Source organism: Lepisma saccharinum, chromosome 21 (assembly GCF_977018435.1).
Source record: "Lepisma saccharinum chromosome 21, izLepSacc3.1, whole genome shotgun sequence".
NCBI classification, from domain to species: Eukaryota; Metazoa; Arthropoda; class Insecta; order Zygentoma; family Lepismatidae; genus Lepisma; species Lepisma saccharinum.
Window position 1 is genome coordinate 13,465,061 of NC_139249.1, and position 24,110 is coordinate 13,489,170.

Below are 24,110 nucleotides of genomic sequence, written 5' to 3' on the forward strand. Positions count from 1 at the left end.
TGTAAGAGATAGGGGGTAGCTCTGAAGAGCTACGTCTACACTTAACAAAGCAAGGGGGGCTAGCCCCTTGAAATAAGAACTACACTCACGATTAACTTTAAACACTACAATTGACTGGTCTGGCAGGGGTGTGAGAGAATGATAGACAAGGATTTTAGGAACGTTCGTTACCTGTATATCTCGAAGTGACGATCGACTCGCTGGTTCGCAGATAAAACTCTTCTGAAATAAAAACTCCTTTCCCATAGCGCACTACTCCTCGCTGTAACTCCTTTAGTAACGTTCGGTAATCCGACTATAAGTCGGAAGCAACAACTATTCACACCATAACTTTCTTAGTTCAACAACTTGTATAATTCCGACGCACCGACTGTGCACGCGATAGATTTCAGATACCGACTGTTTGAAGAAATATTCTCCAGAGCTATTTAAACGAAATTCGAACTTCGGCCGTTGAGAGACCGCGTCCCTCAATAACGGTGCTTTCAGCGTAAAGCTGTGTTTGCAGTATCTTTCCTGCGATTCCGGAAGAATTCCTACCAGCGGATTTTTACATCCGCTGAAGATCGCAGGTGGCATTTGCTTGAAAGAGGCTCTTTCCAGCTTCTTTCATACTCGGGCCCTTTTTATGAAATAATTAGACTATCGGACGATGGCGCCCGGGGTCCCGGATTCGAGTCATGCCTTCGGCGTGATACGATAGCATACCTTTGCCGCATGATAGAGTAATTTATTGATTTCCTGGTATTATGTACAGTACATATGGGTGATTTCTTTCATCTATGTGCGAACAATTATTTCACGTAAATGTCCACCATTATTGACTCTTCGCACGAAGGAGCTCTTGCCACAATTCCACGTGTCAATGTTGCTTGCCTAGTCTGAGGTTGCTGGCGTTATGACTAGTATTTCTGAATGGTTGTTCTCCTTGAGCTGCTGTACAGATGTATTGCCTGGGATTAGCTAACACGAACCTGTTCTTTGAGATATCCCGAAAGAAAAAAGTATGCTGATGACAAATCTGTCGAACGTGAAGGCCAATGAATGTCTGCATTTCGTGAAATGAATCGGTTCCCAAAAATAATCCGAACGAGCGCCATCCTGTCCCTGGCTGTGTGTGTTGTGGCTCGGTTTTGCTGAATGGCGGTCAAAATATTTTCCCGTGCGTCTAGCTACTTTCTAGATAAGAAACAAATGATATATTCCCATAATTGATTGATTCGTGTTCTAAGTCCACTTTATGCACAGTAAGGCTAATCGGGACTGGACCTACAGTTTAAAGTGGGATCCGAACCACTATGTGCCTCCAACGGGTATATCGAACCCGGACCCCTTCATTACAAGGCAACGACGCTACCACTGCACCATCGGGGAGGCTCCCCATAATTAACATGGTAATTATTCAGTATTAATGCAACCTCTTCGTCAATTATGGCAACCCACCCACACTTGAGCCCTCCCGAAAGCAACTGTCAAGCGACAATCTCCTCTCCTATGACATCTTAAAATATATTGCCTCCTCCTTGGTGTCTAAAATTAAGTAATAACTCACTAATGCGGCTCCGGGGCACACCCAGCCTAAAGACAAGTTTACATTGGTCAAGTAGACAGGAGAGTAGCTGGACCGAGTAGGGTAAAGCGACCTACTCTCCTCGTGTAAACAACTGGGTAGAGTACTGGAGCCAGTAATCGCCCCAGTAGTCAGGACATTCGAGTGGCTGTCCAAGGAGGACAACGACTCGATCGAGTTGCTTCCTCCACCATCGATTTTTTCACTCGCACGTAAAGTCGACAGACACTCGATCAATGTAAACGCTTTTTGAGGAGAGTATAGAGGCTCTGTCCGAAAGGTACAAGGTACGGACTTGAAGTATGATCTAAGCGGAAGTGACGTCACCTAGTACAGTTCCAAAGCGCCAAGAACAGAAGTACGCAAGTGCACAGCTTGCAGTAGAGACGGGAGCTGACTAGGTCACGTGATTTCCACACTCGTTATTCGTTTGTTTCAAATCACGGAGGTAGAAAGCCAGCAACACAGGTTAAATATACGTTATGGGCCAGCAAGTTGTTGGTTAAAGTTCTTATAATGTGTAGAAATGTATGTGTACGAACATTTGAAAAGGCTATGTGATTTCTATGGTGGAAAGCAAGTGTTTAAACCGTGGGGAAAACAACGAGTACTAAGTTTTATCTACTGATCGTATTTGGCGCTGCAGTCGAAGTGCAATTCGAAAGACATTCACTTCCAGTCCACGACTTGAAGACCGCACTCCAAGACCATACTCGGAGGATGATCGCTTCAAGAACGGTCTTGCACCTTTCGGACACGGCCATAGAGTCTGTGCTGTCGTAGAGTGTTGTGAATTTTCTCTTATTGTTAAAAAGTCAAACCTGAATAGGTGCTCCAAGAGTGTTCAAGGAAAAGAAACTACGGGCGTATGAGGCCATAAGTACAGGAGATGAGACTTGATGTATTTCGCGTAGGATAAGAAAAATTGAAAAAAAAAACTTTCTACTTATAACCCAGAACAATTGAAAATAGAAAAATCAAGGAAATTAATTTTCTTTCTATACACTTCCTCGTGCACTGATGCATTCATTTCACGTAAGAAAAAGCGTGTAAACTGTTTCAGAGCTTATATTTTTTAATCGCCAACGACATCCATGGGTTCATTCTGTCAAAATAGCACCAAACATCTGCAACCACTATCCCACTTTGCTAGTCGAGTAGAAAGTGTGTTAACAGCTACTTGCCATAGAAGGTCGAGTCGAGCAGACAGGCCAATAACTCTCCCGTTTACTCGACCAATGCAAACCAGCCTTTAAATCAATAGGTACAGTGGTATCCATGAGTATCACCGTGCAAATTGCCCATCACCATGTTCGTGCACTTTATTTGACCCAATAAGAGCTTCAAGAATTAAAAGAAAACTCAAAACAAGCTGTTGACAACATCTGCACCAGCATACATAAACATTCATCGCTTAAAACATAGGATGTAAGAGAAAAATCAATGAAAATAGTCATGTACAATTTGCACTGTAATACTCATGGATCCCACTGTACCAGGAGGCATCCCTGGGCGGCATAGGCTTCCAGACCGTGGTGCTGATCTCATCACCTCCTAAATGGCCGAGATCGTGAATGTGTGGGCCCCATATCTCTTAAATATGCCTTTAATGCAAGGCGCTATATGCAAGGGAACTTCATATTCACCTCACTGCACTGGAGGAACAATATATGGTATGATTTGTGACGTCACGCACGTCTTTGGCGCTTTTGGGTCTCGCTCATCGCACGAAAGTCAGGCACCTTCGTGTTCTGACGGAAAAGCGGAATGCCTTCGTTGTTAGGTTAGGCTTGTTAGGTTTGGTTCTCTTAGCATTAATAACACAAGCTCCGAAAAATTACCGTCTATTTGTAATAAGAGAAGTAAACCTGAAGCAACGAAGGTTATGCAGTGACATCATAAAAGGATGGTGTTCATCTTCCGTGCGATGAGTAGGACACCCCAGCCAGCGGTAATGGTTGGGTCTCCCTTATCGCACAACAGTTGAGCAACCTTGCGTTCTGACGTAATGGGCCGAGTAATGATTTTAATTTTAGGTTAGCTAGGTTTATTTAGTTCTCTTAGCATAATAATAATAAATATATATAAATAAAAAAAAAATCAGTGTATGGTAGTAGAACCAAACCCACGTAGGCACCCTTCGTCTGACATCAGAACAAAAGGTTTCTCAAGTGTTGTGCGATAAGGGAGACCCGTAATCAAAGAGAATGGATGGGTTAACGAAAGAGAATAGTGGGCACACGTTGAGGTTGATCGTGTATGATCAATTTAAATACGGTTCTGGAACCGTCTTTCCGGATCAATGTAAATTCAGTGCAGGAACTTTTTTCAATGAAATAATAAGCAACTTGGACCGAATTGAAATTGTTCGAGAAAAAATGTTCCTGTCCTGCAGCGAAACCCAATAGAACCCATTAGAATTTATGGGCTCCTGGACTTTTCACAACCCTGATCAGGGCACCACCAGAATGAAGTAAGATTTCATAAAGAGCATTTGAATACGTGAAAGTTTGACCCGATCAACTATCGAACTCAGACACATCCGCCACAATAAAGTCGCCACAAAATCTAGATCATATTTTAAATTACACCCAGTTGCTTACAAGAAAGTAAGGAGAGTGTAGCTAATTTAGTATAAAAATTTGTGGTTATCCTGTATGCAGACGATGTGGGAATTTTCCTCTCTTCAAGAAGAAATGCTTCGTAACGGAAGATCGTCGTAAACCTGAAGGAATTGACAGTAGCAACAATGCTGTATTGTTAGTTAACCACACTTCAAGTTTAAGCGTATTCAAGAGCAAGCGAACCACTGAGCCACTACAAGGAAAATTAGCAAACCTAATTGTTGCACTCGGCTGCTCGGTTGTCCTTCCGGTTTTGCTTGACCCCACGTGGGAGACAAGTTTAAGGACACAGTGTGGTTACGAGGAAGACCTACCTACCTCGTTACGTCATTCACAAAAAAATTCACGAAGAAAAAGAACACCTTTTATTCTCGAGTTCGCTGAAGGCGAGACAGGATATATTCGCACGGCGATTTAAAGACTGGAGCAACGTTTCACGGACTCACTGTTGCCAGGTACATCCAGGTGAAGATATCACAGAGGGAAAACATGAAGCTGCTTTTTGCATTCGGTGAGTATCGTGTTTTATTTTTTCTTATTCTAAGATGTTGATTGATTTGCCTTATTGACTTTTGTGCCACTTTCGGCTACTTTCGAAGATGGGGATGAGTGATCATATGATGAAATTGATGAATGGACACTCACAAACAGCCATGTCCAGGATCCGGGACCCCTGGCGTCATAGCGCAATGTGCTACCCACTACGCTACCGGGCTCGGCTTTATTCTAAGATATATATGTAAAGTTGTGCGAAGGGGAGGTGAAAAAAATCCTAACTTACTTTTGAAAGACTCGATCTCGTTCGAGAATTTGATAAAACCTTTCAAAGGTCACTTAAACGAAATTTATTTTAATGATTGATTGATTTGATTTATTTTACTTCGCTATTCGGCCACTTTTGGCTAATCGCGAAGATGAGGATTCAGGAGGACGATATGATGAAATTGGTGAAGGGAAAGTCGCAGAGAACAACCATGCCCAGTCTGGGATTCGAACCTGAAACCCCTCACGTCTATGCGCGCTGTGCTAACCACTCCGCCACGGAGATCGGCCCATGGTTTCTATACGCTGGGAAAGTTTGTGATTCGCAAAAGACATTGACGACGTAGAAAGTTGTGTGGTAAACAGCTGTGATGTTTACGATACACCATAGGCCAAAAGTCACGATCGGATACTATTTATAGTGCTAGAATCAGTGGCGGCGATTGGGGGAGCGAGGGGTGCAGTTGCCCCCCACTTTTCGCCACTTTTGCCCCCCCCCCACTATGTTAAATCTTGTCTACAAAGGGCAATATACTAGAACTGAAGAATTTTGTTGTATTCTGCAGTAAATTTAAAAACTCCACGTACCTTTTTTTACCGTATCACCTCGACAGTCCTTGCCCCCCTAGTTTTGGCACCTTGCCCCCACCCCCCGGTTTTTGGACCCAATCACCGCCACTTGCTAGAACGTATTATTCACAAGCGAAGTTAACGTTAAAAGTTGTCGTAGGTTGAGCAAAAAGTAAAGTGCCCCCCTGTGCTTTGCACCACGCCATGAAGGGGGGTGTGGGGTTAGGGCCACACACTTTCTTGATCTCGGCCGAGCTGGAGGTGATGTGATCAGCACCACGACCCTGGCCGCCTTTACCCCTCAGCGTTTCCTCCAGGTGCCCACTTTATACGACGCTGGGTGGGCGCCGGAGCAGCTTTAACAGGTTGAAAAGTCCCGGGTCTCTCGCATGGTAGTTGTAGGTTGAGGGAAACGTTTATCCCCATCACATACGTTTTGTGGTGATAGAGGTCGCTCAGTCAGAAACGTTACTTCAGAAAAGGCGTTGTTGCTTGCTTGAAACAATAGCATATTAAAAGAAACGTTCTACAATGCAAGAATTACATTCCTACAAGAAGAAATATAAAATTCTAATTAATAATCTGTGTTTTCTCACAGAGCTTGCTTGTAATTCTCTCGAAACCTCCGTAGCGGAGTGGTTAACAGCGCTCTACGACGACAAGCCTGAGAGTATCCCTTCCTCACTTCACCATATCATCACTCATCCTCATGATCGCTATCAGATTAGCCAAAAGTGGCAGAAAATCGACGCTAAATAACGAATATCAAAATCAAAAAAACAATTACCCTACATTCTGGAAAACTATAGAATTCAGGATGATTTTCCTCTGGGATGTTAAGTTCTTTCAATATTTACGATAGCTTCGTGACATCATAAACATGTTTTCTATCACAGGCATCTAGACAAGGGCGAATATCACATTCCACACGGTTTCTCCTGGATGCCTTAGGTGGGATTAAATCTTTTTTCTTCTTCAGCATTTAGAATATTAATGTCATTTTCTCAAAGTTGGAATTTTAGGAGAAGAAAAACGTTCCTGACATAAGCGTAAGCTGAGCTCCAGGTACTACAAATACATGCCACATACAGAGGTGCTGTGCAGCACCACACTTCTGTTACATTCACACCAAGAATATATTATAGGCTCGGTTACATCATATCTTAGAAGGCTGGGCGAGCTCGAGAGCTGTGTGGACTAAATAACTTCATAATTGCGGGTTCTTGGGAAAAAAAGCAAAATTATCCATTTACAATTATATAGAGACAAGTGTAAAAAAAAACAAAAAAAAAAAACAAACAAACAATGCATCATCCGTTCCCGGGATCATAATTCTTATTTTTTGCCCACTCCAGGATGTGCTTATCTGCCAAATTTAAAACGCCCTTCTTTGTTTTGAATTGTACAGTGGGAACCATGAGCATGTCCATCACCATGTTCGTGCACTTTATTTGATGCAATAACAGCTTTAAGAATTAAAAGAAAACTCCAAACAAGCTGTTGACAACTTCTGCACCAGCATACATAAAAATCCATCGCTTAAGAACACAAAGGATGTAAGAGAAAAATTAATGAAAATAGTCATGGACAATTTGCACGGTAATACTCATGGATCCCATTGTACACCCAACGGCGAAAGAAACAGTAGGCAAATTGTCCACCACCGTTTTCATTCGGTATGAATTACACAATGTGATGACAATGAATTGAAATAATGACGTCATTAAGCAGAGAACAATGCCTGCTTGGAACCAACATAGTTTCATTCCTTAAAACAAGACGGGATGTAGAATAAAGAAAAGTAATGATAATAGCGGTGGACAATTTGCCTACCATTGTCCTTGCGGTTGACTGTACTTCTCAACTTCTTATTTGACCGCCCCGAAAGAATTCTAAGTCCGAAAATCGTAAACTTAGCAACATTGCACTTCAGCGCCAGCTGAGAGTAGCCAACTTTGAGTTCGTCATTCAACTAGACGAAAAACGCTGCGGTGAAAGGATTCCAATTTCGCACATTCCATGAACTTATAAACTATCAATCGCTAATATAATACACACTGAAACTGAAATAGTAAATTGAAATAAGAATAAGAATGAGAATCGTGCGAAATTGTAACAATTCTGCGTGCTCGACTTGATATCACATAGGTTTGAAACACTGAACAGGGGTTTTCTCCACCTGGAGTAAATCGCCATCAAGTTTGAGTAGAAAGAGGCAAATTTCTGAGGAGTTTATGCGACATTTTATTTACAATGCCCTGCACAATATCGAACAGATCTAAAAGAAATCATTTATTTCACGACTTGTGGAGAAAACATGCTGGAACACAGGAAGATCGATTTTATCATAAACATCTACGTGTTTGTAAGGGAATGTTGTCATTAAGTTAACGTAGAGCAGTTGGTTAGACGCTGGTATCCATATTTTTCAACATACTTGAAAGGTCGCGGGTTCAAATCCCACCCACTATTTTTTTTTTTTTTTGTGTGTGTGTGCTAAACAGAGACAATTGATATTTCAACACTGTAAAATATCCGATGCACACTTCAAGGGATGTCTCTTCTGCACATTTTCTCCCTAAGAAGGTTAATGCTTATTCAGTTGCTTGCCAGGATTTAAGGTTAAAACTTTTTGTATTTTAGCTATTCGTCATAAGCTGAGTTAACACACATTATGACTAATTTACATATAATATATATGCATTCAGGATGCTGTAGGTAATGGTATTTAATCCTGGGTTCGAATCCTGGTCAGGCATGGGTGTTCTTTGTAAGTGTTCCTTCATCAATTTCATCATCCCATCACCCATTCTCATCTTCGCGATGAACCAAAAACGTCACAAAGGCGAAGTAAATTAAACCAAATCATCAATCAAGTAATGGAATTTAAGATAAGTATTGTGTACGCTCTTCACTCCACAACTAAAATATTAATTATTTCAAAATACTAACACACACAATTATAATAGGAAATAATCCACTACATTGATGTATTGAATTTTTGTAACGAACGGGAGAGTTTAATGTATTCAATTCGCTAAGATTGGTTATGTGATGTCGTTTATTTAGTAATGACTGTTCTTGTTCCCCTCACTTCGATCTTCCAATGCATCTAAATCTAATAATAAATCCCCAATAAACGTAAGTAAATACCTTTTGCGACCGAGGCCGATGCGATAAAAATCTACTAATAACTATTTATATATTACGTGACATCTAATAAATGCAAAACTTGAGAATGATCATTAATTCGGCACTGCTTTATATCCAAAATACTTGTCTAATTTCAACAAAATAATACTGTTATTTCAACAGAAAGTATATCTAACGAACTTTCCACCAAATTCGCAATATTCAAAACAGCCACCCTCAGACTTGCTTATACGTTACTTGATTCTGCCATTCCACGTGGCACGTGATTCAGTAATATAATTGAAATGGTTTCCGAAAATTCTAAACGCTTCATCATTACTGCCACCTCCTGATATACACAGAGAGATCATCCAAGAACAGTATATATATATTTTACGTCCGATGCCATACTCCTTCCGAAAATAAAATTCGGCAGCATGAGGAATCGCAGTTACGACCACGCTTGCCAGTAACAAGCACGTTATCCGTCATCCCTTCAATCCCTGAAGATAAAAGAGCTCTCGAAACCTCGGAAGCCTATCCAGAAATAACCTCGTTGATATCCCGGTAAATCCTCTTCATCAAAGTTCGCATGAGTTTAGGCAAAATTTGAGCTAAAATACACTGCAAAATACCGGGCATTTGTGTAGAGAGGAACTTATCCACAATCTGTGGCAAAGAAATGTTTGGAGCACTGGCAGGTGGTTGTTGCCGCAACCATGTTAGGAAACTTTTTGTCTATTTCCTTGTAGAACAGTTGGTAAGACGTGTATTTTTTTTTTATCTAAAATGAAAGATCACAGGTTCAAATCCTAGCCGCTCAATTTCTTTTCTGTTGAAGTGAACACAGAAGTACGATATTTACTGAATACAAAAAATTTGAAATAATTAACCTTGAATATAACAGATTACTCTATGAAAAACAAATCGCATGATTACAACTCTAGAGTTTCAAGAGTATTCCTTACGCATACTTTCATTCGACGTCTTGTGTATATTTCTATAATAACATGAGGTTTTATATAAAGCAATGTGTCCCCAAAACTGTTTATTGTTCAATTTCCAACATGAACATTGAAACTTGAATGTTTCGGTGATGTTGCATTAAGACCCGAAGGAATCAATTTTATGAGTGGAATAGATTTATTATGTGAATAAATATGATGTTGCAATTATTGTTTTGGGGAGAAGATCGTTTAATTATTGTTTTTATTGTTTTTTTGTGGACGAAAAAATTGTGACAAAAACTTTACTAAGTATTACATAAAAAAAAAACGTGAAAGCTGAGCCGGGTTTGAACCAATACCTCAAAGAGAAAAGATGAACGTAAGAAGATGTATGCTTGTCTGAAACGTTACAACTACGCTACAGATGTTCCGAACGTGTGTGCGTGTTTAGTAATACCAAATACTTTTACACATGGATGTAAAGAGCACTCGTTGTAGCACATTTGTCATAATTATTCTTTATTTATTTGTTAAATGAAAGTAATGTAATTGTAAATAATGGTTAAATTTATTTTATTATTCTTGACATCCTTTTCTGGTATGAATTCGTACGAAACTTTTCATGGCTGAATGTAATTGGAAGTCGTCTTTGAACCAACTGCAGCATCACGTGATTAACTATACCAATAAAAGACCTTATTTCCTTTGAACTACGCTCTAAACAGAGGCATGCAACATTTCTTTCTTCAACCTCGCGAAGACTGGAGCACTACAACAAATCCACAAGAGAAAGAGTGATCGGTTTGATCGAGGGAGCTGGATTGTCACCTGGTTTAGCTGGCGAGCAGTATGGCGTTCCAGCACGGACAGCAAGGAGGTGGTGGGCTCGATACGAAGAAACTGGTGAGGCATCACGGAAAAGACGCGAGAGCTGGGGCCGTGTTTCGACACCAGTGCAAGACGATCGGCTGATAGCGGAGTGTGAAGCCAATCCATTCCAGTCAGCCACTCAACTCAAGGCAAGGGCCGATTTTCCTGGTTGCCCACAGACAGTTCGGCGGAGGCTGGCTGCTTCTGGTTTACGGGCACGAAGGGCAGCAAAGAAGGAGGTCTTGACGGATGCACACAGAACTGATAGGCTAGCATTTGCTGAAGAAAATATTGATAGGATTTGGGATAGAGTAATCTTCTCAGACGAGAAAGTATTTTCTACTGCAAATGATGGTCCGGTTCTGGTCTACCGGCGTCAAGGACAACGATTTGATCCCCATTTTTTTGCTAACTCACGTCGGCGTGGACGCGTGAGCGTGCCTGTCTGGGGTTGGATATCTCTCGGTGGCGGAGGTGACCTACACCGCATAGAAGGACGTCTCAACGGGATACAGTATGTGCACATTTTGGAGCATGTTATGGTTCCTGGCGTGCGAGCTTTGTATCCCGAGGGAAATATTGACTTCCAGCAAGACCACTCCTCCATCAGCCATCGTTCAGCGTTGGTTTTCTGAACGAAACGACATACATCTAATTAACTGGCCACCCATGGGATGCGACATCAACCCAATTGAAAATATGTGGGCCGAGGTCGTTCGATGTTTGAAAGAAAGCTGGCCCGATCCACCACCTCGCAGAAGTGATGAACTATTTGACCACGTCAACAATGCCTGGAATGAAGTGTGCACTTCGCACAGGTATATTCGACATCTTGTGCAATCCGTTCCTCGACGCCTGAGACATGTCATAGATGCAGGTGGCTACTGGACAAGATATTAAATAAATGTTCAATTTTCCCAAACAGTCCTTTTCAGGACTAACAAATTAAAAAAAAAATACACTCGTGTAAGAAATAATTTGGAACCTTTCATATATTATTGTCTTACAGGCCTCAATATAAATAAAAATATCCAGATGAAGTGAGGCTCGAACCCTAATCAAAGACACAAGTGGAACTGGAAATGGGTGCCTTTACCGGATGTGCCACAAAGCTACAACAGAATGAACTCCACAGCTAATACAATATCTTAATTTTTGTTTTCTATTCATGCATACACCTATTCTATCTGGAAAACGGTTTTCTTTTAAAGATTTAGATCACCTATTTTTAACCCTAAAGATATTAAAGCATAACCATTCATTAGTTATTTCCTTGCTTTGTTGGGGATTTTCCTGTAACGAAGGCACTGATTTGCAGCTAAAATCGAGCTTCCCTTACCTGCTGATCTTACCGAATTTAACACATGTTCGTTTATCGTTTGTGCAACAATGGCCTTCTTAAATTATGTTACATTGCACCTCTGAGTGAGAGAGAGAGAGAGAGAGAGAGAGAGAGAGAGAGAGAGAGAGAGAGAGAGGAAGAAGTTGTGTAGCTTGTGGAAAGCAGGCTAGAATTATATTCAACACTTCATAGAAAATATATTGAGAAACTGGAAACTATGGAACGATGTTTTCGCGAAAGGAAAACTTATGTAAGAGGAAAGCGAACATGCAGATAGAGTAATTTTAATCACAATGCCGAGCTGGACACAGTAACGACGTTACAAGAAAACAACCTCTAGTTACCTTCAGTACAGAAACGTCTTGTCAATTTCTTAACTTATTATTATTGACTCATAATGTGTGTTAACACAACTTATGACGCACAGCTGAATGAATTTGATTGAATTTCTGACGAGTATTGACGAGCATATAGGGCCTTGGCCTATCTCCCGACTGCCAGTCTCCTTCCCACAATTCTACCTAGAGGTGTGAGTTCTTCAACTGGTATGAGGTGACGTGGGGTCAGCACGTCGAGCCCTCAGCCGTTATAGAAGATTTTTATGACCGGGTTACGCTACTCACTCGTAACTTCCAAGCAAAGAACATTCTATTTGTATCAGTGGTGTATGCTGGTTCTAACGAGTGGGTAATCTCCGACCTTTTGATCCTCAAACTCCAAAAGTTTCCGTGCAATTTATGTCAAGCTCCATATTGGATTTAGGAATATTGTGTCGGAATATTTGTCTTATTGCTACGATCACAATCAATTAATTCTCGTTATTGCAGTTTACTATACGTGTAGAATTTCAAATAATAAAACAAGACAGTATTATAAAGCTATAAAAAACAACCTGTGAAATATAAAATGAAAGACGTGCACTAGTGAAATAAAAACCCGCAATATTAATTTAAGTGCAAAATTCAACTTACTCCAGGACCCGATCACTTGTGCCGTACCACATCCAAAGCACGCTGTTTGTCCAGTTCACGTCAATACGTGTCTTTGCGAAAGATTGCAGCTTAACAAAGGAAGTTATGTGACTTTTGGATTTTTCATGTTTGACACAAGTGTTGCAAAGATTACAGTATCAGCCACGCGTCCATACATTCTTTTCAGCCCCGAAAAGTAAGCACGGCCAAAAAAAATGCAAAGCTTATTAACACTTATACTTCCTGTCAACCATGGTGTTTTGTCATAATTTGCTTGCGAATATGCCTCACATATTCCCGATTTTTGTCTTTGTGTGTAGAAATAAGTTCAAGCGATGACACTGGCCTACCTGTATTAACAATTTGCAACTTCTCCTGAAAAGATCTTGTTCCAAAAGGTTTCACCAGCAAATCTTGTATCACATCCATTACCCTTTAACACAGCACTATCACGACAAACACTAACACCTTAATAAATAATAAACACGAAGCCAACGACTACACGCATTCAGTTTCACGCGCCAAACTTCTGTTGTTGTGCTCCTGGCTCAGAAAGAAATTCCCTATGAATGATAAAAAAAAATCCCTTTCCGAGCTCGAAATGACAGGTTTTTAAAAGTTCGAATCATTGCAGGTCAGAGCCAGAATTTTATTTCGGGATGGGGATCATCCCTTATTAGCAACCGCCACATAAAGTTGAAACAGTGGGGTTAGAAGTCCTGAAGATGAATCTCAGATTATTACAACGTATTATGCAAAGTGTTTAATCCTGCTAATGAAGTAAAATTAATTATCACTATACACTTTTTAAATTAGATATTTGTAGGATTTCGGGGAGGGGGGTTTCAGCCCCCCCGAGTCCTCCACCTGGTTACGTGCCTGATGTGTTTTTTTCGTTTATGTTTAATTCGTTCATCTTCATCACTATTAATCTAAACAGGCGGAATATAGCAAATTAAATTAACTAATATATATAATTTATTTTTCATATCTTTCCCTTTAAAAAATATTCAGTTCCGTGAAAGAAGTATTCTCGCTGCTTTTGAAGATTAGAGAGGAGAAACAATCACTATTTTTGTAAATACAAGGATTGGGGGGAGTCAGCAAATAGGTGCTTTAATTTCTTAAGCTTTGAATTTTAATTCAGTTTGCTTCATCTTCAATATTTAAGTTTTTCCCTTTTGATAAATTTATGTTCAAGTAACAGAAATCAGCAAGACAGAAGCAAATGTAAAGTGAAAATTAGCGTAGAATTGGTTTGCCCATGTTATTCAGTTTTCCTGTTCTTCGCACTCTACCGGGTATGTTTTCCCTATTCAGCGGAGGGAATGGAGAGGCTCTGAAGGTTGAGAGTGCGACCGGTGGACTCTCACAAGAAGGAGCTTACCCTGGGCACGGAATCACCGCGCCTGAAAAGCAATGTTTCCTCCCCCTCTTTCCTTTCTCCTCCCTCCTCGCCAAGGGTTGCAAGGGAAGCGGGAGGAATGACGTCAGGGTGAGATTCCCTGTAGACATTCCACCGGCTGGAGAAAGGTTCCCGGACATTCGGCGGCAAACGATTGGAAGTATTCGCGCGCTGGAAGCAAGGAAATGTATGCATCGAAATTGGTTTGGAAGAAAATTGGGAAGAAATGTGTATATATATAATTTTTTTTTTTTAAAAAAAAAGAAATACAGCCGGTTCATCTGCTATTACCTAGATGACCCAGAGTATACGCCGCTGATTTGTATATGTTTCTCTATTGTTGTTTTAAGTCTACTTGCTGCACAGACAGACTATTCGGTACTGGATCTATATTTTAAACTAGAATCCGAAGCAACGTGCCTCCACCGGGTGTTGAGCCCGGGACCCCTTGATTACAACATCCTGTTTAAGAACAGATATTAATGACATATAAGTTCTTAAATACGCGTATGTGTTAACATAACTTATGACAGCTGAATGAAAGGATAAGTTTTTCCTACATCCTGCCAATCACTGAAAGTTTAAGAACATTAGTAGAAATATTACTTGAGGCATGCACAGTGGCAACGATTAGACGGGGGGGGGGGGGGGTAGAGGAACAGTTGCCCTCCCACTATGTTAAACCTTATCTCCCAAGGGAAACCCCCAGTTTTGACACCTTGCCCCATCAGTTTTGGAACTCAATCGCCGCCACTGAGTATGCATCGCATAAATATTTACAGTAATATCATATAATCTTATATTACGTTATTACAACACTTCGTATTCGGTAAATAAAAAAGAAAACATAATCAGGAAGGGGTGGGATTTGAACCTACGATGTTTCGATCTTGACGAAAACAGTAAAAAATGAAAAGTGTTGTCATCTAACCAACTACTCCAGGAGATTTCTAACGAAAACCTCAGTAAAGCACGTTGATCTCAGTTGAAGAAACCTTGTGCCGGAGTTTCGAACCATTTTTCGCCAATAACCAAGGAAAAGACACACTTTGCAGAATCGTTTGGTGTTGTGCAAGGTATCTTTCATAAAAATTTCGTATAAAATCATCATGAATTTGCCTCCTTGCATTCAAATGTGACGGCAATTCTTTCCAAGTGGATGAGAACTTGTTCAGTGTTTCAAAATGCACATAAATTTACCTCTTTTCAAATTCAGAGCGAGGAATCTTGAAATATTTTCAACATTCGTATTTCTACTTAACATTTTTTTGTCTACTCATGTATTTTATTAGTGCTTTAGGGTATCTTTACTTTATGGAATGTGAAAGAATGAAAAAAAAATTCACGAGCGTTTTCATTCAGGAAGAAGAAATGTTGCAAAGTTGGCTACTCTTAGTTGGCTCTGAAGCGCTATGCTGCCAAATTTACGAATTCCGGACTTTGAAATTTTTCAGGGCGGTCAAATAAGAAGTTGCGAAGTGTACACGAGCTCTTGGGGGAATTATCGTAGTTAATTGTTTCGGTCATTATGACGCTACACACAGACATTAGGATCGTGACTCAGTTTGCGTAAGATAGAAAATTAATTGAATTAATTGGCCGTTCCTAAGACAGGATCTGTTTCTTTTTAATGATGAGTTAAAACTTTGGTGAGAAAACTAACATAAGAAACTAGATATTTCTATCCCTTGCAAATTCAAAAGTAATGCTTTCGAGTTTCATTTTCATGTATGTGTTATTGTTCATTGATTTGATTTACTTTACGCCTGTTTTTAGGTCTCACCACGGTCAGTAGCGAAACTTGTGGGTGGTGGGGAGAATATGAACCTCACGTGCCAGGTGGTTAACAAAAATACCCTTGTAAATAAGTAGAGATTAATAGCAAATTTTCAATGGCAACTTCTACGTAGAGTTATGCAATACACATAACGCCTTACGGGGAAATGAGCATTTTAGGATCTGTGACCCACTTTCATTGCCTGTACATCCACTGGGTATCGAACACGGTGTGACCGATTGTTAAGTTGTCAGAAGAGACTAAAGTAAAGAACTATAAACACCCCTCCTGAAAGTGGACTATGTTTCGCGGGAAACAGAAGTGCCAGTTACTTTTTGGCGCTAAGAACAGTAGTGAGCGAGCGTGGGAAGTTTTCGGAAGGCCGCGCAGTTTTCTTCGTGTTAAGTCGAAAAATGTAGTCTTGTCGACTGAACGGTAGTTCGCGATCACGTTAAGAAGAGATCAAAACTCTGAATCGGTGACTGTCCGTTGTTAGTTTTCGATATCCACGAAAATAGTTGGTTCCAAGTTGGTCGGCCCGGAAGCAGCAGTGAGGAAGATGGAAACGTGTGCCTGCCAGAAGCATGGGTCTGATCTGATGACGTGATCATGTCAAAGAGATTTTGTCAACTGTTCAAGAGTTTTCTTCAAATTGTATCCAAGCTTGCAGAAAGGAAAGTGGAGTGAAAAACTTAGTGCTAAAGTGAAACGTGATTACTTTGTTTGTAGCTAATCAGTGGTGGTTTATTCATTCTAGTTTTTTGGACTTTTAACCACTGTTATTTTTTAAAGATACCGGCCGCGGTGGCTCAGTCGGTAACGCGTCTGACTACCATGCTAAAGGTCCCGGGTTCGATCCCCGGCCGGTTCAAATCGTGGAACTTTTCTAACGATGGAAGCGGCCCCGGCGCCCACCCAGCGTCGAATAACATGGGTACCTGGGGGAAACCCTGGGGGGTAAAGGCGGTCAGGGGCGTGATGCTGATCACATCACCCCCACTCACGACCGGATCAAGAAAGTGTTGCGCGTTACCCTCAAACCCCCTATACGCCTTCATGGCGTTGTGCTAAGCACAGGGGAGCACTTTTACGTTTCGGAGGCAGATTCAGCCTCCGAAACGTAGGTATCTTTAAAAAATAACAGTGGTTAAAAGTCCAAAAAAGTAGAGTGATTACTTTGATATAAAGAGAGCTCTCGTATTCAGTGATTAAAGTGGATGTTACAAAAGGGTGAAGGAAAAGCGCTATTCAGAGCAAAGGTAGAGATCTCAAAACAGGCTAGCCGTTGGTTATATAAGTAAATGTAGTAATATTCAGTAATTATTTTGAACTCAATTATTATAAGAGTGTGTAGCTACAGAAATTTATTTTGTTTTTTCAATACAATCCAAAGTGTCGCTTTAATCCTTAAATTTTATAATTGTTTACTAAAGGTTATTCTTTAATAAATTTATTTTTTTATTGGAAACGCAACTTGAGAGTATTAATAAAACCTGAAAAGGAATTGTTTTCCGCTGAACGAAAGCTAGAAACGACGCAAAATCCAGCTTTAACGTTATAACGGGAACCCTTGATTACAAGGCATCGACGTTCCCACTGCGCCATCTGGGAGGGCTCTGCTGCTCATAAAGTAGACTGAAAACAAATATTCTTTCATTTATTCATTAATTCTGAACGAGATTTTCCTCTCGAGAGCGAGACCGTAACGAGACGAGACGTCTGTTTATAAATCGAGACGAAAGAGATATTTACAAGTCGACACAAAAACGGAGGCACGGTCAAATCTCGTCCCGTGTCTCTGCCATCCCAGAAATTTTGCACCGTGCGATCATATTTTCATGTGTTTGTTCTTTTCCAGCTCTGTTGCTGTTGGTGTTCTCTGTTGCCCTGGCACAGAACTGCCCCACCTGCGTCTGCACGTACGAGTACAGTCCAGTGTGTGGAATCGACGCCAACAGGAGGACTCAAGTCTTCTCCAACAAGTGCGAACTGGAATGCACCAGAAAATGCCCACCACGTGAGTATCGATAACACAATATACAGGGTGTTTCTAAAGGTCGTTTACAACGCTTGGGAGGTGATTCCTCACACGAAAACAAGCAAAAAGTCTAAGTTCCATTTTTACGACTGAGGCTTCGTTTCCGAGATAGGAGCCTCGCAAAAGGTGACAAAGTGAACGTCACACCTAACTGGGACGAATACTATCACAGATAGAGAGGCGGTTCCAAGGGAATCATAAAGGAATCGTATGTGCTCAGTCTGGAAGTCACTATGAAAAGTTCACTGCACGCATGCGCAATGGAGTCCTCAAAGGAATTGAGGATTTCCAGCAAGAACAATGCATGGAAAAGGTATGTAACGCAGCAAGAAGGACCGTGACAATGAGAAATGCGTTCAAGACAACACATCCCGACCTCAAACATCAAAACATGAGCACCGAACACAAAATCCGAAAAGTTGAGCACGGTTGCATACCCCAGTTACACGCGAGGAATGAACGAATCATGTCATGTGGCATACGAGAGACACATTACTCCACCAGGAGGAGGGAAAGAAAAACACAGTATCAGATGATTGCGACAACGTGAATTTTTACACGCGACAACTACGTAATATCCCCCCCCCCCACACACACAACAAACAACAAATACTACAATGTCTTATGCACAGACAGTCCGTGTCACTGTACACCAACTGAAGATGTCACTTTCACCACACAAAGGGGGTGGGGAGCAATACCAAAAGTGTTCGCACGCGATCATTGTGACGTAAAAGAGACCAGTTTTGGAAGCGCTGCGCAGGCAAGTCTGGCTCTCCTAGTCTACGTTTGACCAGTGATGCCAAAAGCAGGGAAATTTTCCTCGGCACAGGGAAATTTGAGGGTGAAAAGGGAAAAGGGAAATTTAATGAAAAATACCTAAAAAACAGGGAAATTTAAACTCACGTTTTCGTTTCATTCTTTTAAAAAGTTTGAAAATATTTTTTTTTCAGCGTGTACTTTTTCCAAATGAATAGTTAGCAACAGTGACACTTTTCAGCAAGCTTTCTTCTCCCTGTTATAGATGACCTTGACCGGTCAGTCTTATATTGTTGCGTTTCCTAGAATGGCCTCAAGGCACGAGCCGCGCTGCACCTGGAAAGAATTTTGGGACGCGATATTCAACATCTTTCCTTGTTCCATTCATCATTTCAGAACGTTTCTTAGTGGCTGTGTGTGTGACTTTGTGTGTCCTGTGTTGTTGCAAGGAGAATGGAAGAGGTGACTGATAGGAAGCTACCTGCATCTCCCAAAAAGGTTAGAAAACGTCGTGGGGATTTATCTGCGGATGAAAAGATATCTGGGAAACATGTGCAAAAAAATTTCGTATTGAGTGGCTGCCCATTACTTCACACTTTTATGATTTTCATAAATATTTAATAATAATAATAATAAAGTTTGTTCCTCAGGCAAAACAGGCGTCAAAAGAAAAATATTAACAGCAGGCCCCTAGCTAAGCTTTGACAATGGGTGGGTTTCAAAGTCCGACAATCATTGCGCCGCATACGATTTTTTTTTTTTGGTTTGGTGATTTTTTCAATACATTAGTGTTTTATTTTAATATTCAAATGTTTATTTTAGGATAATTATATTATGAAACTATGATCAGTTCCTAGTATTTTATTCAATGGTGGGTTTGAACCCACTAAACCCCCTTATATACGGTTCTGATTAACAGGTATAGTAATACAAAGATACAGCTTCAGATGTGTTTTGAAAATCGAGGGAAATTTAGGTCGAAAAAGGGAAATTTTACACTGGTAAAAGGGAAATCCTGCATTCGGAGATTGGCAACACTGCGTTTGACCTTCATGACTGCTGTACCCGCGAGAGGAGCTCGAAGGGTTGGTTCTCTCCGGCAGTCGTTCCAGTCGTGTTGCAGGTGCTGGGATATGATCAGCAGTTCGCTCTAGGTTGTCATACGCATTGAAGAGTACTAGTATGTTGTATTGAAAGAAGTTGACGTGGTGGAGTGGGCAAGTCAAGTATCGCAACAATTGGTCTGTGGTGTTCGTACGGTGATACGGCCAATTTGTGCAGTGTGTCAGTGTTAAACAAAAACAATACTTTGCAGTTCCAGCTCCCTATTACATAGATGGCTGCGTTTACGACCCAGCAGCTAGCAGACATGCATCTCATGTATGGGGAGGCACGTGGTAATAGCCGTGAGGCAAGGCGTCTTTATGGAGAACGCTTTCCACATAGACGTTTACCGTCTCACACCTTCTTTCAGGAGGTGGACAGTCGACTGCGTGAAACAGGGTCAGTGTTACCACCGCGGCAAGAAGTTAGAAGACCCCGAAGTGTACGTACATATGAGTTTGCAGAAGATGTGTTAATAGCGGTCGCAGAACATCCTGGCACCAGTACGCGAGTGCTCGCTCGGGCACGAAACACGTCTCATGTGAATGTTTGGCGAGTGTTGTCAGAGGAAGGAATGCACCCTTTTAAACTGCAGAAAGTACAAGAACTGTTACCTCGTGACTTTCGCCTTCGTATGGAGTTTTGCCAATGGTTGTTGCATCAGCTGGACACAAACCCTCACTTCGGGGCAAACGTATTGTGGACAGATGAAGCCATTTTCACCAGGATGGATGTCTTCAATAGTAGAAACAGTCATGTATGGGACTTTGACAACCCACATGCACTTTTTGTGGCCCATCACCACCACAGGTTTTCAGTGAATGTGTGGTGCGGGATAGTACATGATAATTTAATTGGACCATACATTCTCCCTGTTCGCCTGAATGGTCGCACGTATCATGCATTTCTTAGTGAGGTTCTGCCTGAACTGTTGGAGACCGTACCTTTGGCACTGCGGCAAGAAATGTGGTACCAACACGATGGTGCACCAGCTCATTTCGATTGTAATGTACGACATTTCCTGCATGACGTGTTTCGCAATAGGTTCATTGGTAGGGATGAGCCTGTGCCTTGGCCACCGAGGTCGCCAGATCTCAACTCGATTTTTTCTTCTGGGGAGAAATGAAAACCCTCGTATACGACACACCTGTCACATCAGCTGAGGACCTCGTTGCTCGCATCAACGTCGCCGCCGCAACGGTAGCAGATACACCTGGCTTGTTTGCTCGTACTCGATATTCCTTGATTCGTCGCTGTCATCTCTGCGTAGAAGTAAACGGCAGACATTTTGAAAACCGTCTGTGATTATTGCCCTCGGCAAATCTCAGTGAGAACACTCTTGGTATTGCTCCCCACCCCCTTTGTGTGGTGAAAGTGACATCTTCAGTTGGTGTACAGTGACACGGACTGTCTGTGCGTAAGATATTGTAGCATTTGTTGTTTGTTGTGTGTGTGTGGGGGGGGGGATATTACGTAGTTGTCGCGTGTAAAAATACACGTTGTCGCAATCATCTGATATTGTGTTTTTCTTTCCCTCCTCCTGGTGGAGTAATGTGTCTCTCGTATGCCACATGACATGATTCGTTCATTCCTCGCGTGTAACTGGGGTATGCAACCGTACTCAACTTTTCGGATTTTGTGTTCGGTGCTCATGTTTTGATGTTTGAGGTCGGGATGTGTTGTCTTGAATGCATTTCTCATTGTCACGGTCCTTCTTGCTGTGTTACATACCTTTTCCATGCATTGTTCTTGCTGGAAATCCCCAATTCCTTTAAGGACTCCATTGCGCATGCGTGCAGTGAACTTTTTATAGTGACTTCCGGACTGAGCACATACGATTCCTTTATGATTCCCTTGGAACCGCCTCTCTATCTGTTATATTATTCGTCCCAGTTAGGTGTGACGTTCACTTTGTCACCTTTTGCGGGGCTCCTATCTCGGAAACGAAGCCTCAGTCGTAAAAATGGAACTTAGACTTTTTGCTTGTTTTCGTGTGAGGAATCACCTCCCAAGCGTTGTAAACGACCTTTAGAAACACCCTGTATATGTATTCCAGTTTAATTAGGGATGAGCAGACACCACTTTGAACCGATTTCCATACCGAAACCGAAGCTTGAAAATTATAGTAATTAAAATTTCGCTCAGCATATTGATTAAATATTAGTGAGTGAGCATTCCACTACAATTATAAACATCCAATTACCAAAGTTTTGCTTAAAAACGTTAAAAAATTACATGATGATACAAGAATATCTGTTATGTAATCTGACAGGGGCACGGATTTTGATGACGTAAAAATCTTTGAAAAATGACCTTTAAAATGACAACAAAAATCCTGTAAAATGACCTAAAATCTTTGAAAAATTACCCAAAAATTCGTACAAGACTCAATCTGCAAATGACCTGAAAATGACGCAAAGTTTAAAAAATTACCTAAAAATGACGCAAAATTTTAAAAAATGACTTAAAAATAGTAAAAAAAAATTGACCAAAAAATTACATTTCTTCAACCTGAGGAGGGTGTTCAGGATTTCTGTACTAGTTAGTAATGTCTACGTTGCACCAGTTAAAAGATGAAATGTCATCAAAATCCGGTCCTGCTTCACGAAATATTGGTACAGTCACGGCCACTTCTAGGTTGTAACAATCCCATTGATTTTCACTGGAATTATTACAACACAGAAGTGTCCGCGGCTGTACAAAATTTATGGAAACTTAGAATTTTGCATAACTTCCAGGATAATTAGACTGTAAGTGTTGCGAGGCATTTTTCCGGACCTCGCAAACGTTCAAATCTCCGGAAGAGTATCGGTCAGTATCGGTAAAAAAAATCCGAAAGTTACTTTCCGATACCAATATATCAGTATCGGCTCAACCCTACACAATGTACTGTTTTAGTGTATCCTTACCTTTTCAATGTGTTGTATTGTCCTGCGCATGCCCCTTTCCAACCTTGCACTTTTTTCCTTCTCAAGGGGCATTTACCCCCTTTTGTATCTCTTAGGTACGGATTTTAGATAAGGGGATATTTCCCCGCATGCATTGAAGGGTGCATATGTGCCGACGCGTCCAAGGATTTTATTTAATTCATTCATTCATATAAAATGAACACAAGTTGGTTACAGATAGATATCCCAAGCATTCTCGTCGCCAGAAATTTTTGTGGGGGAGCTCCACAGGTAATATAAAAATGAATATTATTATTAATAATAATGTTACTATTTCTACTGTGGAACATTTATCAATGGCTTGAAGCCCCCTGCAAACATTTCTGACTAGGCCCACGGTGGGAAGATTATATACTACGAACGTAAACTATAACTAAAATTTCTCAGTTGAGTATTGAAAGAATAAAAAAACTAGAGTTAAGATGTCACTGCATCTTTATCCTGAGTCAGAAAATACTTTTTGGAAAATGTCTCCCCTTTCGAACATCTGCTGTGATATTAAAATTCTGAAGAAAATCACATCTGTTAAGAATTTCCGGCATTCAAGTCAATCTTTGTGTAGTTTGCTTTCAATGTTGTCTACCTACTTAATAGTCAAGTCTATAGTTTTATCTATAGTTAAGTACAGTAGTTACAAAATAAAGAGTACTTTTATTAGAATCGAATTTTGTTTGGCCAAATACACATTGCAGTATTTTCAACTTAACTGGAACAGACAGTAATTCTCAAATTTAAACAAGAAATATAAATTTGATTATGTTCAAGTTTTTAAATTGTCAAATACTAATTTTCCCAACTCAATATTGTATTTTGAGTAACATATGTTTACATGGGAAGAAATCAGCATACATAGAAAATAATATACATTTTAATGACATGTACTAATATACTATCTTCATGTATTTTGCAGAGTTCACGTTCTTGAAACAAGGCAATTGTTAGAATACATGAATTAAGGGCGACAATGATGCTAACGCTGATGGAATATCTACTTAATACAAACAAAATGGTATTGGATAAACACCAATTTAAATGTTTTTGCCTTAGTGACTTGAAATGTATCTTGTCTTAGTGCAATTTTGAGTTTCTTGTTACATGTACTTACAATAAAGTAATTTCATTACATACTGTGATAGTTTTCAAATGGTTGCCCAATCAGTGACGTAGGATACATTGTACCCTGTCAAATATTTGGGTGGTTGCAGTCAGTGATGTGCGTCTACGCGTAAACAACGATAGTCTACATTCTACACGTAGACTATTTTATACACGTAGATTACGGAATCTATGT

General features: G+C 40.7%; 1 protein-coding gene across 1 annotated transcript; it reads left to right on the plus strand.

Moving 5' to 3' along the window:
• The first annotated feature begins 4,377 nt into the window (after positions 1-4,377).
• On the plus strand, positions 4,378-23,946 carry LOC146004230 (uncharacterized). Its single transcript, XM_083142906.1, has 3 exons — positions 4,378-4,705; positions 17,829-17,987; positions 23,730-23,946. Exons 1-3 carry the CDS (start codon positions 4,684-4,686, stop codon positions 23,759-23,761), a joined length of 213 nt encoding a protein of 70 aa, XP_082999032.1. The 5' UTR covers positions 4,378-4,683; the 3' UTR covers positions 23,762-23,946.
• The last annotated feature ends 164 nt before the right edge of the window (positions 23,947-24,110 follow it).